The 18933-nt window shown below is 43.1% G+C and overlaps 1 protein-coding gene across 1 annotated transcript in view; it reads left to right on the top strand.

Moving 5' to 3' along the window:
• The window catches only part of LOC115389487 (voltage-dependent T-type calcium channel subunit alpha-1I-like), a 207553-nt gene that overhangs the window by 73199 nt on the left and 115421 nt on the right, over positions 1 to 18933 (top strand). Inside the window, exons 4-5 of the mRNA XM_030092887.1 lie at positions 9797 to 9894; positions 18373 to 18532. Coding sequence (XP_029948747.1) covers positions 9797 to 9894; positions 18373 to 18532 — 258 coding nt within the window. The remainder of the gene's footprint in view (positions 1 to 9796; positions 9895 to 18372; positions 18533 to 18933) is intronic.

The raw sequence follows: 18933 nt of genomic DNA, 5'->3' as shown, positions 1-18933 counted from the left end.
AGCACAGTCCTTTCCGTCAAAAAGACAGACAAAATATGTTTTTTGTGTTTGATCACTAGAGTTTTGTTGGCAGAAGTTTATGCTGCTGATAGTTTACAGCTCTCTATACAAAACAGTATTTTCAAGTAACAACGGAAAACTTTCCTTGCATTTTGGGTGTCTGTTTCCACAGCGGTGGTGCGTGGAGCAATGTCTCCAACTCCTTGTAGACGGAACAAACAGCTTTTCTGAAACACTGCTACTCTGCATGAGTACCACAGCAGTAGCAGATAGTTGAACACACACGTGGGGGTGTGTACAACAGTGTTTTCCTCCAGAGAGTCTTGACTCCCAGTCCAGATTTTCCTAAGACTTGGCAGTTTTAGAGTTGACAGTAATAACAATCCACTGTCCAGACAAATGTTTGTCTCCATTACTCGCCATTATTGATGTTTATAGCTTCTTGTTTTCATGCATATGTGTATAGTTTTATTACAAAAACAACCAACAGCACCCACTAGTTGCCCAACATGCTAACTACATCATTTTCAGTGTTTCTTTACTTTATGTGTAAAAAGAGATTGTTTTCAAACCATTTCCTTGTAAATGTGTGCATGTGTTGTTTTTTAAATGTGGAACTTTTCTGAATTGAAGACTGAAAAACGATGCATTTCCACTTGAGTGACTGTATTCAGGGCTTCAGTTTCCTCCTATTAGTGACTCCTGGTGTGGTCTCATGTTGCTGTAGACCACCAGCCTGTGAGTTCACTCTGTTTGAAAAGCTCAGAGATGCTCTTCTGCTCACCTTGGTTGGAATCAGTGGTGATTTGAGTCGATGTTGTCTTTCTATCATCTCCAACCAGACAGTCTATTCTCCTCTGACTTCTGGCATCAATAAGGTGTTTTCTCCCAGAGAACTGCCACTCATGGGATATTTTCCTTCACAGGCTTTTCTCTTTGATCTCCAAATATGATTAATTGCAAAAACATAAGTACTTCAGCAGTTTTTAAAGTCTTAGACCAGTTCATCTTCCACCATTTTCTCCATTCTCGGTTAGATTTGAACTTTAGCTGCTCATCTTCACCTTGGATTGGCTGACTGGCTATATATATATATGTTAAGAGTTGAACATTAACACCAAATGATGTTACCTGGAGGTGTACTTCACACACCGCAGTTTCTGTCTGATTGAAAGTACATTACATTGATCGACATGGTCAAAGGATGAAAGGTGATTTGTGTCCAATCTAATAGGAAATGAAGGGGGAAGAATATGTTCAGCACATTGGATGTCCAATTTCACAAGATGTCCACATTTCGCATAGCTGTGAATAGTCTCACACACACACACACACACACACGACTATATATGGCCATCTGTACCCTGCTGGAGATGAAACAGTCCCTCATTAGAGCTTTGACAGCACATGACACTTTGTAAGATTGTATCAAAGGAAACAACGCGCGTGCACACACACACACACACACACACACACACACACACACACACACACACACACACACACGGCAAAACAGAAGTATGGGGAGGAACCATAGAAGAGAGACTTGATTAAAGCGATGAGGGAAAGAGGCCTGAGATTATGTGTGAGAGCTGGATAGTTAGCAGAGAGGATAAAAGATGAGGGCGGCAGCGAAAAGGTAAAGAGAGCAAGAGGACAGAATCACAGCTTTGGTAAATGACTGTGTGCCTGTTCGGGATCACGTGCCCGCGTGCACGTGTACGACCCTCTGTCTTCTCTGACTCTCAAAGCACTTCTGGGACAGAAACTCCACTGCATCCATTCATCTCATTTTAATAATTGATGCCATCTTCTCTAGAAGGACTTCAGCCTGGACGGTTGGCACAAAATGAGACATTCACAGCACTTTGCTAATTGCCACATTAGTTGATTCCTGCCTATTAGGCCAGTACAGAAGCAGTGAAACTGCCTGAAATGTGCTTTATCCATTTAGCAGTATTATGATGCTTTCTGAAACCGCCTCTCGTGTGTATCGCCAATTTAGAAAGCTGTTTTTCAGTATGTGTTATGGCTAGCTGGCTAGCTTTTACGTTTACTCCCGTCAGATAACCTTCAGATCATTCATTTGCACTGCTAAGTTGTAGCATGAGCTGCATGCAGGATTAGTGGTGTATGACACATTTAGGATATGCATGCTCTATTAAGTGTCATTAAAACTTGCATATGAATCGGTAATTAGGAAGTTATTAGCATGCTGAGACACCATTCTATCACATTTGTATGTTGAAATTGCAGCTATGTCGAGGCTAACATGTTGCTATCATTAAGCTCAAAAGACCGCTGGGCCTCAGTGCATCCCCACAGCGCCGCTTCTGTGATCTTGTTTGCTTGTAGTTTCTCAGTAATTACTACATATTTCCACGTCCCATCGGCTTTCTCTTTCTAATGCAAGTTCAACAACTGTTTCACACATTAAGCCCTAGATTTCTCCACATAACAGCAATTTTAGCATAATGAGAAGGAAACACATTATTTGTTGGCAATTAATGTATGCTTTGTCTAAGAAAAAAAAAAAATCCAAATTATTAGTGCAGCAAATATAGCTCTACACATTCTTTTGAAGGTTGCACTCATTCAAAGAGCTGAACTCAGGTTCTCAGTCAAACGTTCATATCTCTGTGGTTTTGTGACACAAATAATCAACAGCACCCACTAGTGGCCTGGCGTGTTAATATCGGTTTCAGCGTTTCTGCTGTTTCTGTGTAAACTGACATTGTTTTAAAAAGCAAACATGAAACTACTGAAATGAAGGCGCACAATCGATGCATGTTCAATTGAAACGTTGTGTAAATGGAGTGTGAAGCTACTTCCTTTGACATTTATAGTTGTCACGTTACTTGTACTGTTTCTGTCATCATTAACATGTATTTCTACTAAATATAGTTAATCCATGAGCTGCAAGGTGTTGAAATATTTATCAACCTTCCAGGTTTAAAAGCAACACCAAGATTAATAACATGACCTTAGAAATCTTCCAGACTGACTGACCAACTCATCATAAAGTTGTGTTTCCTTTCATCCCTTCAGTCGCTTCGGTCATGAATATGTATGAGGACAGGAATCGGAATGGACTGGTCGCTGTGTACCCAGCCCACCGCTGCACAACACATCAACACGCCAAGATATTCTACAAATTACTTCTCCACAAGAAAGCCACTCAGCTGATTGAGAAAATGCAATGTGTGCGACGAGCAGTCATCAAAAGGAAGAATGTCGATGAATCCAAACTATAAAACATACTGTGGTTTCTTCAGAGGAGTCCTGTATATAAACCTATATGTTTCTTCATTCTTTCATGTTTTGATGTAATTAGAATTTAGTCCTCTGGAGGAGACGAAACGTTTGATGAAAGAGAATGCCAGCTCGTGAAGCTCAAATCCACTGTGCTGCGACAATTTGTGAGTAATCTGAAATACAACATAGTGTCGCGAATCAAGCAGTAGTGAAGCTGAAAAAATATTCCAAAAAGTAAAATAGAGTTTAGTGTAAAATGTGGTTTAAAATTCATGGTTTCAAGGATGCAACATAGAATTAACTCCACATTCAAACAAGTTTTGCCAGATAAAATTCAAGCATTTGAGCACTGGCAGCAGACGTATGGACGCTGTGCAGCAGTCACACGTTTGCATGAAAACTGAGAATCTAAATACTCGCAATATCAATACCAGATTTCATTACCAGACATCAAGCAGAACAGCGCTCATATAAAAACAGTGGAAAAGAGGATGACAAGGTCCCAAACAGAAGACCAGACCAATCCAGGGAAGACTCAATTGTTCCACATGGAAATTCATGGAAACTTTGCTTGAGAAACATTTGAGCTGAAAGAAAAATTGTATGAATCTTTTAAACAAGTTCAAAATTTGACTGGTTTAGTGAGAAATAATCTGAGGCTAGTTGTTTTAAAACCTCCTATCTGCATAACTTCCATCTTTTTAGGGATTCCTCTCCAACCAGGGCATCGGTCTCAGAGAAAGTACGACCCTGACGACTCCTGACAGGATATTTTAAAACCAGCCGGCTCTTTATGGGCAGAAGGGAGAAGAGCAGTGAATGGCAGTTTAAAGTAAACTGTGGAGACACAGCGGCTCAGAAGAGAGAAAAAGACTGGAGGGAAAAAAAAAATCCACATTTTCTTCTCTTCTGAGGTCACTGAGGAATAAAAGTAATCAAATTACTCTGTTCAAATATTCATGAGGCTGTTTGGTTGGGGAGCAGCACTAACTCAAACACAGACACACTCTAAATTTAGTCTGACGTGTGTGTGTGTGTGTGTGTGTGTGTGTGTGTGTGTGTGTGTGTGTGTGTGTGTGTGTGTGTGTGCGTGCGTGCGTGCGTGCGTGAGCACGCACTGTATGGGTATATCGTCCTGTGGAGATAGAATGACCTCCGTTATCTAAAATTGCAGCAAAAGATGACACATCCCCATTATCAACACCCTTCACCACACACACACACACACACACACACACACACACACACACACACACACACACACACACACACACATACACAAAAGGGACAAAATACAGTCCCGGGCTCCTGGCCTGTTAACACGCTCCCGCCCGGAGATTAAACCGGCCGCTGATGAAGTGATGCTGTATATCAGTAGGAGCTCAGTAAAGTTCATGCTGTAATTTTTCGCCCTTCCTGTCTGGGCTTCACGGGACTCCCAGAGATTTTCTACAGTATCAGACAGCAGGTTTTAGTTGCAGTGAGGTGTAGCCTCAGTGGACTGGCTTCATTTACCTTCACATTGAACCTCTCCCAACTTGAACCGGGGTTTGAATCCCTCCCAGCAGTCTGTCTCTCTTCTGTCCTTTTCCCTCCTCTTTTCTCAAATCCTGACTGGAAGAGCAGAAAGTTGTCACTTTGAGTCTGGTTCGGCAGAAAGATCTCCTCCTTAGTCTGGTTCTGCAGGTTTCCTCCTGGTAAAAGCGAGTTAATTGTTTCCACTGTCTCCTCCTCTTATGAGGAATCTTTGGGTTTTCTCTGTAAAAATGTCTCAAAATGACGAAATGGTGAAATAAAAATAACATTTATTTGAATAGTAGAGTCAGATGGCTAAATCAACGATCAAATGATTGTTGCTTGGTTAAATGGTGCTGCATCTCATAAAATCCTCCAGAGAATGCTGCGGACAGGAAAGATACTTGTTATGGTTGTAAAAGTCTCAGTTCAGTGAGTCGACAACAGAAACAGTGACAGGAACCTTATCGATAGCAAAACGGCGTTAGCATCGGAGCCAAACCATGAGGAGGAAGAGTTTGTAAAACTGGTTCATGAAAGGCTTCAGAAATCATGTTTTCTGAGGAGCAGCAGTGTTTAGTGGTGCACTGATTTCACGTTTTTAAAGGACCAGTAAGAGGACTAACCTTTAACTACTTACACCCAGTAGCCTTGCTTATTTAATGCCAACTTCACACAGCCGTAGAGCTGGATGGAAAGAAGACCTCACCCGATCAGTTCAGAACACACCAGTTAGTCTGATTACTCGTTCCTGGATATGGCTACATCCACTAAACTTCACTGGATTTGTGAAAATCACTGACAACATAACTCGCATGAAGGGTTTTCCTAATGATTGTGTAGTGAAATACTGATAAAAATGACCATGGCAGTCCAGTGGCAAAGTTGCCACTACCTCAGCATTTTTAATTTTATTTTTCTCTCTTTTCAAAGATCTTGAAGCTTAAATCTGGTCTACTCTCTCCTGACAGTCACCCTAACCCTGGTCAGGTTGCGTCTGTCCATCTTCTTTATCCAGGCCCTGAAGGGACTGGATAAGGACCCCTGGACAGGTCTCCTGCCCTCATCAGGTCCCATTGTAAAGACATAATCAGTTTCGTTCACAGCAGTGTCGGGGGAAACAGGGGAACTTGATTAGTGCAAAAAGGTCACTTTTTTCAGATTAATCCCTTGTTGTGATAATGATTTTTCAAGTCCTTTGAGATGTATTCAAAGCTACCTGCTCAGAGTAATCTGGAATCATTTTCACTGAACTACGATGTCAATAGAGTCCATTTCTGAAAAAAATGGAAAAAAGATTGCCATGTAGCATATCATGTACATTTGTTTGTCATGGAAAGTATTTTCTCCAATGTGAAATTATCCAAAAGCTCTTTGATTCATTGCTCGGTGGGAGTTTTTCCTTCCATTTAAGCAGGATAAGTCATCTGACTTTAAGAGATGCAGAAGCTCTCAAAGCTTGGTGATTGATATGTGTACAACAAGAAGACAACATTTTTCCAAAATTACCCCAAAAAGTTCTAATGCTAAGTTTTGTGTTGGATAAGACCAAAACATGTGTAAAGGGGTGACTGGAGTTTTTCCACACCAGTCACATTTTGGGTTGACACATTGTGTAAACTGTGGATGATTCTGTGTGGTAAACAGATTAAAGAGGAATCTATTCTGTCAAGAACTTTTTTTTTTCATATCTATATCTATTTACATGTTCTATTACTCCACTTCTCCTTTCATTGTCCTTTTGGCTGAAAACCCCCAAAAGATGCTGTGAGATGCTTTTGCCATCTTTTTTTAAAAGTGGATGATAAATGGACTGTACTCCCACTGCAGGAAAAAAAAAAGCATCTGTCAAAGGAGATCTTGATTGCAGACTGCAGGACCAGCCTGTTCAGTCACACACCAATATAAGTCCTCTGAGAAGTCCAACCTTTCCTGTCATGGTCAGCATGTTTTAGTAGCTTGTGCATTTCCCCCAGATTTGTGGCTCAGATGCTGAGGCCTCAACCCGTCACCGCCAAGGTCACGTTAGTTCACCAGCAGTAGGTGAACAGATTCCTGTTTTAGGGCTTCGAGTGGTCAGGAGACGGTGGACTGGGAGCCATGTTGCTCTGCAGGCCGCCATTGTTGTTGTTATTCATCGACCGGCACTGCGATGCGCAGTAGCAGCGCTTCCAACATGGAGAACCCAAGCACTTCCAGAGAGTCGCATTTCTGCCCATTTACATGACGATGGAGTCTGAGCTTTCTCAAAAAGCTCCACCCTGGGAGCAGTTTTCAAAAAGATGCCCTTTACAGTGGGTCCAAGCACTGTTGTCATGGAAACACACCCAAAAGAAGGCTTTGCGTTTTCACTTGAAAACTTAGATGCACCTGGAGTTTCAGGTAAATCCTTGACGTAGTCATGCTGTATTGGATAACTTAATAAAAGCCTCATAGGGGCTTTTTTCAGAACTGTGAAGCTCTCCTCAGAGCAACACAAAACTGGAGTCTTTCTATGTTTCTGTCTATTGTTCTGTCACTCAAAGAGAAGAAGACGCCACTCCACCAGGCGTGGGTCAAGAGGGCGAAAGCGAGTAATTGTCTGGTCTTTTTTATCACTTCAGAAATCACCCGGTCGGCTCTTAAAGCTCCATGGAGCATCCTTCTTATCACAGAGTAGAAATATATCCTGGTACGAGTTGAATATTTGTGTCAAATATTTCAAACTTGCCTGAGTTTCTTGTACTTTCCAACATCTTGACAACCGCCTGCCCTCCCTCGTCTCTCTCAGCGGGAGAGCAGCGATCTCCCGTTCAGCCCAGTACATGCATATTCCCTCTGCCTCGCTCTTCCTCGGTTCCTAACGCTGTAATTATCTCCAGCACTTGATAAAACCCCGGGGCCCCCTCGTTCTCGCTCACCTTTCCCTCTCAATCTTGCTTTATTGCCTTCATTATATGGCACTTAATCAACCCTGGGTGCTTTACCGGCGTTGGGTTTTGATCCATCCATCCTCATCTCAGCCTCCCTCCACCTCGTATCGTCCCTCTCATGGTTTTTCTTACTCAGTGACTCCTGCTCCCATCGTTAAGATTTCAGATTTCTCCAAAAATAGCTCAAACAACAAAAATGAAGAAACCAGAACAGTGAATGTGACAGCGCATTTCGGAATTCTGTTGTGTTTTGGAAGTACGTTGACACGACAACAGTGCACTCTCAGCCACTGAAAGGGCAACTTTTCGAAAATGCTCAGGGCCCTTGTCTCTGAAAACAGCTGAAAACGACACTTTGTGGAAATTCACTCCCAAAGTAGAAGACGTTCCCCGCAGCTGTAAGGAAATAGTTCTAACATGCACAAGAAGATGAACAACAACTGCATTTTCCGATCAGTCCATGTTCTCCTGGACTTAGTTTTTGAGTTGTCAGTCTCCCAGATTAATAATCCAACTTCGTTGCTGTCCATACGAATGTCCGTGTTGTTAGTATTAATAGCGCACTGCTCTTTGAGTGTATGTGTGTGTGTGTGTGGTTTCATGACTAACAAAACCAACAGCGCCACCCTGTGGCCTGGCATGTTCACTACATCATTTCAGATTCATTCAGATCATCGTAGACGTGAAACTTTCCTCAAACAAAAATGCAAAAACGATGTGTTTCCACTCGGAACATTGTTGTGTGAGCTTGTGAGCTTAACTTGTGTGTCTACATTTCATTTTACTTCAAGCTTGTTGACTCCGTCCACCTCGGATTCTTGCTCTGCTTTCATCTTCGATCCTACAGTCTCCTGAGTCCTCCAGGTCAACAGGACGCCCTGTGGTGCTTTAGCTACGTGTGAACAGGCACACATGTTCAGACGTAGTTTATCATTTTGTCTTCTGTTTGCTAGCACAGCGCTCTGTAACTTCACCCAAGAAAGCAGCAGAATCCTACACATTAATATTTATGCTCAGCTCCAAACTAATCGATGGCTTTCTTGTCCCCACTGTGTGTTCAGGAGACACGGAGCAGATTCTGTCTTTTTACCGACATATTATGAGAGGCTTTCCCTGACCTCCGATTCTTTGAATGTCTCGCATTATTAGGTACACACTCTCAGCTCATTAATTCATATTAGGCCCAGCACAGCTGGACCCTGACTGTGCGGGAGCGTGCACGGCTGTGTTTATGCTTCTTAATGGGAACAAACTTGGGAGGAGGAGTGCATTAAACCAACTGAAGGCAGAAGTTCACCATGAAATTACACCTCTCTGATGATCAAACGGGTTCTGGTTGTTTTTCATTTGTCTGGGGCTTCGTCCGTTTCAGAAGTGCTTAGCTGTTTTCCTCCTGAGTGTTTTCACATCTGGAACCAAGCAAGAAGAGAAGACGTTCGCACTGGCATTTTCAACATCAAACATTCAACATCTATTATATGATGAAAAGGCATTTCAAAGATAACGAAGTAATTAAAAAAATGTCCGTACAACTCAGGGTTGCAGGATGTTTAAACCAAGCTGTCATCTTTTATGCTAAAATCCTTTTTAAAATCAATCCAATGCAATTTTCAAGTTTTATACGATACTATGTTTTGAGTCGTAATCAGATAAATGATACTTCTGCATTTTTAGCTCGTCACTTCCTCTACATTTTTACTGTGTTACAGCCTCTTACCAGAAAGGATTAGGAAATCATATGTGCTTAAAAATTCACAGCTTTTTCACATAATCCCAGAGAAGTGTCTTTGTGCTGTCGCAGGAACCCGGAGGTCTGTTGGAGAACCCGTGGTAGCTCAGGGAGAACTGGAAACCCACTGCCTCACCCTCTGCCCCGAGCAGCTTTACACTTTGACAAATGAATTACATTAACAGAGAAAAACTAAGCATCTGTTAGCGCGATCGACCTCTGCGTAGTGACTAACAGCCAAATAAAGTCACCTGTTTGTGTGTGTTCAGTCAACATGTTTTTCCTCTGGAATCGGCTCCGTGCCCCGATGTAGCCATCAGTTGACTGATTCAGGTAATTTGCCCTGCTGATTATTTTCCTGTGTTTGTCCTTGCTTTTTTCCCAGGATGGTGGAATACTCACTGGACCTGCAAAACGTCAACTTCACCGCCATCAGGACCGTGAGGGTGCTGCGGCCGCTCAAAGCAATTAACAGAGTACCAAGTAAGGTTCCGGCTCAGCTCCGGCGGGGCCTCCCTTCCTTTCCCTCCTCCAGGCGGCGCACGCCGGACGTGGCGTCCAGGCAGTGTGCTCGTGACGACGTTTGTCGAGAACGTTGCTGAAGACTGACACATCGTCCACTGCTACTTCTGCTGTTTATCTCAGAACTCGTCATGAAGTGAGACAGAAAGAGTCCATTCATGCGTTGCCATCTGCGGCGTGCATTCAGTGCCTCGGAGAGGCGTCTGCTGGAGCGAGAGGCCCAAGAGCTGGAAAGTGCCGAACATGAGTCACCGAGCCAGAAATACCTTATCTGTGGCTGCGCGCCAAGTAGGTGGCGGCGAGCTACTTATTACTTGCTGTTACTTGCTGCTTTTGATTTGACACAGGCTTGATTGCAGCAAGTGATTATTTTTAATCGCCAGGGTGCTCCGCCTCTCCGAATTTATTTGCTTCCCGACAACATAAGAAAGCAGAGCGCAGCGCAGAATAAACACGACATAATTCAGAGAAGTGTAATATCTCTGGGGGTGAGGAGAGACGCAGCTTTATTCATATACAGTTGCACCTTTCAACAGCAAGGCGAGCCAAAGTGATGTGAAAATAATGAAACAGCAAAATGTAGATGATGCATATTAATAAAAGAAAGAAACACTGAAAGCAAAAACTTTACAAGTAAAACAGGCAGAAACACGCTTAAGACCAATTTACACAACATTTCAAGGGAAAGAACACCGTCTTTGCATTTTTGTTTCTGAAGTTGTGTTTATAGCACAACAGGACAAGGCTGCAATGCACCGGGGAAAAGCCACAAAATACAGGAAACATCCAGAAACTAAATGTCACAACACGACACCCTGCCTCGACAGCAGCAGCATTTCAGAAAAGTTGCTTTTTCTCCATTTTTTTCTACGATAAAGTCAAACTGCAACTTTAAATCTATGGACTTTTTGCACCCTGTGCATCTTTAGAAACTCTAGTTTGAAACGCAGCATTTTAATGGCAAGTGTGACATTGTCTATACAGGCAGTCAGCCAAAAACAATGACTTTGTTTTTATTCATTTCTTTATCATACCAAAAGATGTCTTTCAATATTTCAATAAGTCCACCATATAAGCGATTAAGACCATTTCTCAGAACAGTTATATGCAGTCATGTTATTTGACTAGCCCTAACATTTTCACCAAAGCCCTGTCCCAACTTTTTCATAACTTGTGATTTCCATCAGACCAAAAATGAACTCACTGTTTAAAGAGAATATCTTCCAGTGAATATTCCTGAATAAAATAGAGATTTATGAGATTTCCAGGTCGATGCACCTGTTTCTGAAGGGCAGTCCGTTTTGTTTCATGATCTGTTTGATTAGTTCAGTTTACCCCAGCCTTGTTTTCTTCACATTTAGTTTGCATTTTCAGTTAAAAATGTCTCCATAAAGTAGCTGGAGCATCGTGTCATTGTGAGATTTGGCCTGAACGTTCTGTTTACGGCTCCACCTTGTTAACAGGTTCCTGCTGCTTTCATTGCTGCTGACAATAAATGCTGAAGCAGCGACAGCGAGCCACATGTTATTTCTTCTGGAGCCAATGGGCCACCATTTCAGCGCCTGTTCTGTTCTGTACCTGCAACACAAACCTTGACTGCCAAATGCTGCTGGAGTGCCTCGTCATCCAGGCTGTAATTATGCCTTTTTTGTGTGTTTTCGTGTTTTCATGTGCTGGAAAAGCACTTTACAGGTGTAGTTATGCTTGGGAAAAACCTGTGTGTGTGTGTGTGTGTGTGTTTTTTAAATGGATTTTGAATGAAAATACCAATCTGCAACAAAAACACAAAGTGGAAAGAAAAAAGTTATAAAAGAAGGCCTGAATGTGGCGGTTTTATTTTATCTCTGTTTGGGTCAGTGGTGCAATCCAGTCACTCACTTCCAAATCCCCCATAATTCACTTCTCTTTCCCTGTGGGACGATGAAGCTATGACCCGGCCTACTCTGCCTCCATTGGCTGCATTCTCTGATTTGATTGGTTAATCTTGATGTTTACCATGCAGCATGTGAGCTGACAGGCTAATCAGAGGCAGAGCAGCGCTGCTATTGCTAATCAATTAATTACCTCACAGTTATGAGAAAATAATCACGGATCTTCATTAAACACAGCATCCTACATGTCACTCTTTCTAAAACAATAAATTGAAAAAGGGAAGCCTGTGGTGCTTTAAAAGGAGGTAAAAATCAAGAGTACAAACACTTCTCCTGGGAGTAACAGTAACTTCTCCCAGCAAATCACAGCCTGAGTGTTCCAGATGGTGTAATAACATCTGGCTCTGAGCAGCTCCGTCCTATCCCAGGAAACAAATTCCTCATGACACAGGGTGCTATTTAAATCCCTAAAATGTAATTTCATCCACGGTGAGTTGGTCTAATCCCGACTAACCCTCCTCACCAAACCAGCAGCCGTCACGGAGATGATGGCTGAAGTGTTTTCTGAGCGCCGCCGCTCGCTGCTTCGCCCATGTCCCTCTTTTGATGGGAATAATCAGAGCTGGCTGCTTGTTGCTTTTGTGCTTTATGTGTCTAAATTGTGCCTGGCAGGCAATCATTTTAAGAAGCTATGAGTGCTCTTTAACTCGGATGTGCCTGCGCTCCAACTTAATGTTGTTTTGCTTCCTTTATAATTGTCGAACCTCCCACTGCTTATAAATCTGCAACATAAAGAGCAAGCAATTTGGGTTTTTCGGTTTTTTTTGTTTTGTTTTTTTGTTTAACTTCATCTGGGAAACAACAAATTCCGCCGGACCCAATAAAATGTATGTGGATATCTATTTTCACACTAAGCATCCATGATGTATCAGTCATTAACTTCTCTTTGTAATGATCACATGCAGTCATCTAAACTCCTCCTCCTCCTCTCCAAAGTCTTTCACCGTACGCTCGCTTTTCTTCATCTTTGCTTCTCTTCACTCTTCTCACAAACAAGGAGCTATCAGTCCATCCACCAGTAAATCTGAGCCAAAGGGCTTCAAAGGAAATGTTTGGTCTGAAGAAAGCGTGTTTGGGCTTTGCTTGCAGATGCAGGTCAAAATATCACGGCCCAGAGCATCCAGGTCAAGCTTCAGACACAGGAGACCACAAAGCTGCAGGCCGACGGGGAACAGAAATGGCTCCATCCCTGACCAGGATGACCGCTGGGTTATTTGAATGACCTTCAGCGGATGTTATGACTTTATGTGACCTAAAGCAAACCGAGCGGGAGCTGGAGGGACATTTTAACACAAACTCTGAATTATAGAGCTGAAATCAGGCTCGGAGAGGAAAAAGTCTGTCTAAAAGAAGCAAGTAAGACCAAGTTAAGGTTTGGGAAAGGTCAGAAGGTTTGACTGGGGTCAGCTTGTCTGAAATAGTGAAAGTGCTTGAGAGAGGAAGACTTCTGAAGAAGCTTCAGCAAAACACAATTTGAAATCAAATCTTCAAAGAAAATATACCTACAGATCAGTGATCAAAGAAATTGTCTTCATCAGTGGTCATTCAAGGTGTGAACAGAAGACCAGCAGATGGAAGACGACATGAAAAAACAATAAAAAGTTATATTTCCTTCTGCTCTATTGTTTCTCTTTAAGGTGCCTATTATATCCCCAAGCCTGAAAACATGAGAACTGTTGCTTTCCACTTTTCAGTTGTCAGTCTGTGTTGTGTTGTGTTGTGTTGTGTTGTGTTGTGTTGTGTTGTGTTGTGTTGTGTTGTGACATCTAGTGTTTTTGTACTTGAAAGTGGTCTTAGTCTGGAGACCTCCAGACCACATCAATGCTCTTTTGAAAACTTGGGATGGTATTACCTTAATAGTAACTGAATTATTCAGAGCTGTTCTATGGTTTGTAAGCAGAAGTTGATCTAATTCAACCCAGTGATTAATACATATTTAATTCAATTAAACTTTATTTATACAGCATCAATTGCAACACAGTCATTTTTAGGCTGCTTTTACAGAGAAAACCCAGCGGATTCAGAGCAAATAGAAGTGACAGCAAAAATGAAAAACTCCCCTTTGAAAGGAAGAAACTAGCAGAACCAGGCTCAGAGGTGGCGGCTTTCTGCTATTCCGGCTGGGGTGAGGGGACAGAAAGAGAGAAAAGGAGAGGACAGACAGACTGAGTCTTTGAATCAGCTTAGCATTACTCCACTCGCTGCAGGCGGATCAAAACAGGAGGGTTCAGATCACCTCGGCGATCTGGGAGGGTGGGAGAGAGTTCATAGACTAGAAGAGAGACAGTGGTTAATTTTACATCGTAGTGAAACATGTCGAGTGTGAAAGGAGTGACGAGAAGCCCGGTGTTGGTCCTCCAGCAGTCTTAACCTACAGCAGCCTCACGAAGAAAACAGTCCAGGAAGGACGGCCTGAAGCAGTCCTAACTGTACGCTTTACTAAACACAGCGGTCTTAAGCCGAGCCTTAAGGCAGAGACTGTGTCAGCCTCCCTAACAGAAACTGGGAGCTGGCTCCACATGACAGGACCGAGGAACCTCGGAACCTCCAGTGGACCAGCACTCTGAGAACCAAGTGTTCTCCTGGGGCAGTATGGGACTAACAGCTCTTTAAGATATGGACAGGATGACTGCAAAAGAAAAGATCGTATCACAGACTGGGACAAGGCCAAAGCCATCGCTGAAGACCTCAGCAATGAATCATGGAGGCAGTAGAAATAAAAACACAAGGCTTGAGGAAGTTTAACAGGGATGAGGAGCGTACATGCTGCCCCACATCTGGAGCAGCTTCCTGAAAGGACGAGCGACCCGCCAGGAGAGACAGGCCGCTCACTCTCCAGTAGCACCAGCTGAAACGACGACAGGTCAACCCCACCAACGTTCTGATGAGGATCACCGTCGAAACACGTCAAAGGCTTGTTTTAAAAGCCAACTTTCCTGAAAAGAAGAAAGCAAGAAGATCGCTTTAAACTCCACGCCACCTTTTCCTGCAGCTCTTTAGTCCAGCACAGCAGTCACATTCGCTTCTCTGATCCATTGACCTCCTGGGTCATGCAGGCATCATCATGGACCAAAACCATTAAAAATGTTGTTTGGGAAGTTAATTGAACTCAACCTCATCTGTCACTGCATCAGTTAATTTATGCAGGGCTGTAAAGGTCTTATCCCTTCAGTGCAACACCCTCCAGCTGTGATTGTTGACACTGGAGCCATTTGTTCAACTTTGCAGCGAAAAAAAACCAAAAGTTTGTTTTAAACTTTCTTTCCATCCCCAATGAGAAGTGGAGCTCGTGTTCTGGATAGACTTAATTTACCCACAAATTGCTTTTGTACAAAATGCAGCATAAACAGTGGCTCATTTGAGCCTAAACAATGTTTACAGCAGTAATCTGGACCAGAGCAGACCGAGAATGCTTTCTGTCATTAAAAGAATAATGCATTGCTTTATCTGTAATGGAGGCTGATAGAGACATGTTTAGTTTAGAAACAAGTGAGAAATGAGGCAGCACCGGGAAAAACACTTTGTATAATAGAGGATGCAAGCAAATGAAATCCCCTCGCACCGGATTGATGCACCAGGCTCTGGTTTATTCAGCGTCGCTTTAGTAATGAGGCAGCATTTGGGTTAGAGGGGACAAAAAAAGAATCAGGTTAGATGAGGAGGGGGCGAGTATGCAGAAAGAAAAAGAGATGAATGGAGCGGGGAAGCAGGGATTATCCTGCTCCGTGAAGAACAGGCAAAGATGGACGAGAGGAAGGGAGGGATGATGAGAGGAGAGGCTGGTTTCAGCAGGTTATTACGATGATGGATAGAGCCAAAGAAGTCCACGGGATGCAGGGAGTTATCGGATGAATAAAGATAAAAGGGGCGAAAGGCTGATCCCCGAAGTGAGAAAGATGAGCGAAGGGAGGTGATTTGATACGACTGGAAAGAACAGAAGCAACTAAACAATAGCAACGGACTTTTAGAATGACTCTCTGCTTTATTGATACCAGCACAGTGGACTGACTTTCACTTTAATGCACAGAGAGATTGTTCTGAACGAGGCAGTTTTTACTGAGACCTTGAGTCCACAATGCGCACACACACACACACACAGACACACAAAGTCAATATTTACTTCAAACTGTTTTGTTCTTCCTACCATTGAATGGGAAGAAAACCCTTTGTCAGACTAATAGTAAGGTGTATTAATACCTCATAAGTCAGTCAGTAGACCAGGTCTGTTTCACCTCCTCATAAAACCCATCATGATTGATGTAATAGTAGCATAAACACTACTATATTATCTAAAAAGAGTTCAGTGTGTGTGTGTTCGTGCAGTGTCAGTTATATATCATGTCAGACTGGATCACACTTACTGCAGGAGCCTAAATGTAGTCAGATTACATTCTGATGCTTTGCAGCAGTTTGGTGAAGAACTGTGTGGCGCCGGGCAGTCTGTCCAGAGGACTGAAAGGTCAAACCGCTGCACGCCCCGAGGATTCCAGCTGCTGAAAACTTCGGCTGCAGTCATCGTTTTTAGTGAGGAGGAAAAAAGACGCAGCTCTTCTGCTTTATTAGAGACGTTCACCTCAGAGCCCAGCGCAGCAGGCTGAGGGCAGCTAAACAAACAGTCAGGCTTGCAGATGTACACGAACACACCAGTGAATTTGCACGCCGCATGGGGACTTTGCAAAACACACACACACACACACACACACACACACACACACACGCACACACACAATCGACTGCACACTCAGTGGAAAATGTGTGAGGTGAAAAGAAGAACCAGTTAATGGTGCTAATGGAAATTATCCATGTCTGGGTCCCACCGGCCACAGCTGAAAGCCACCGGGCCCGGGTCCCTGCGGGAGCAGCGGAGGCGACGGCCATCAAGGCATCGCCATCTCGTTTTATTCCGCTCAGTCTCTCCTCTGATCTCAATGGTCCTCGACTCGTTCTCTGCGATCTGTCAGCAGCTGCTCCCTCTATCTGCTGGAAATCAGCCGAGGATGATTGTTTCCTTTTTGACAGAAAACAAAGGTTTGCTGTTTGAGTCGATCACAGGATCACACCCAGTTCAGTCCCTTTCATATGTTGATCAAATCTTGAATTTTGGTGACCTTCTCTGTCCTTTTTGTCGTGACTTCCCTTAATTCTTGAGGTGAATATCTGCTGATTAATTGATTAATTTCCTCATTGGGGTGCCTGGCTTGATGTTGCAGCGCTACAAGCTACCGCCGACTTCAAACAGACTTAATCAATGCTCGGAAATGAGGCGTCTGTTCCGACTTTCTCAAAGGAAATCAGGTTGTCTGATGTGTGATGTCTGCCAGGGTGAGACTCCAGTCCCACTGGTTCAACTGAGTGCAGCTCCCTTTCCATTCCAATCGAGCCATTTGAGCTGAATTAGGTTTTTGAGAATGTGGAAGAAGCCAATATTGGACTGATTAAAAAGCCTCATACAAACTTATTAGCAGGAATATATCAGAAAGAGCTCCACTGAAAAAACTAATCTCAGACTTCCACTGAAAGCAGTTTTCAAGAATTCAGTACCAACAAATCATCAATTATTAACATCAAGAAGGGAAACTCAGCCAAGTGTAAAGTTCACCGACTGCCATGTGTTGCAGTTTTAGACTGAAACGAGTGAAAAGAGGAAGGAGAACTCCAACATTTCCTCACAAGAACTTAAAACTCCCCTTTGAAGGTGGATTTATGGATTGACCACTCACCAATTCTGTCGATTCTTTAATGTTCAAATAGAATTTTTCAGTAAAATCTCTAATCCAGCTGTATCTTTTAAATCGATATGTGACATTATTGATGACTGTTTATTCCTGAACTTACGTCAGCCTGGCGCTTTTGCCCTCAGCGTCATGAAAATGAAACGTTTGAGCGAGACCAGCGAGAAGAAGGTCCCTGGAATGCCGACCCGCTTCCCCTCGATTACTCAGCTAAACGCCGTATCAATCCCCAAGTCTGCTTCACGGATTCAAATTTAACCCCGGTTTAGTTTCCCGGTGGAGTTCAGGGCCGACGTAATGGGCCGTGTGATCAGCATTAGTGTGCAGATTAGTGATTGATCCCTTAATTATGCTAATGCAGCAGCTTATAAGGAAACGGCAGAGTGACGTGTTCCAGTTCTGCATGAGCAGGAGAGTGGGAGGAGTGACAGAGCGTGTGTGTGTGTGTGTGTGTGTGTGTGTGTGTGCGTGTGAGAGAGAGAGAGAAACACTGATGCTTCGCAGGGAATTTCCCTAGTCGTGCACAGGAAAATAAAAACGAAAATTCTTAGATTTGAGTGAAAGTTTATTTTACTTGACTTTCAAGACCACAATTATTTAGATCGTTTTTTTTTTTTTTTTTTAATTTGTCTTTGTTTGTTTTTGTCATGAAACCCCACATGCATGCAACATTAAGACCGATCATGAAACACACGGAATTTTTAGAATTCTTTTTTTTTTTTTTAACTGAAAAACAAGTTTTTTTTTTATCTTTCCTTCTCCTCCTGTGTCTGCAGGCATGCGTATCCTGGTCAACCTGCTGCTGGACACACTGCCCATGCTGGGGAACGTCCTCCTCCTCTGCTTCTTCGTCTTCTTCATCTTCGGCATCATCGGGGTGCAGCTGTGGGCGGGGCTTCTGAGGAACCGCTGCTACGCCATGGAGAACTTCACGCTGTAAGTCAGCTTATGTTTTAAACCTGGGGAGTTTGTGTTTCCCTTTTACCTGCATCGTCTTTCTGAATGTGCAGAGTTTTGAGTGTGAATGGATCCGTCACCTGCCCTCCCCTCCCCGTGACTCCACAAGATTAATTACACCATCGGCTCAATTCACTGATGTTTTCATGGAGAGAGAGGAGAGGCTCGCTCTGTATCTCCTGGGCTGATATAATGAGTCTGATCACAATCCCAAATTGGCACAAAGCAAATATCATTATCAAAGAATAAAATCTGCCACTTAATTAAAAAACGACAATCCTTTTTTTTTTCGTTTAACCTTTGACAAACTGTGTCAAATTGCTTAAATTATTTTCTGGGAGTGACAGAGCTTCCTGCAGCCGTGTGGTTTCTGAAGCAGC

This window comes from Salarias fasciatus, chromosome 6 (genome assembly GCF_902148845.1).
Source record: "Salarias fasciatus chromosome 6, fSalaFa1.1, whole genome shotgun sequence".
NCBI lineage: Eukaryota > Metazoa > Chordata > Actinopteri > Blenniiformes > Blenniidae > Salarias > Salarias fasciatus.
This window is presented reverse-complemented; position numbering and strand designations above follow the sequence as displayed.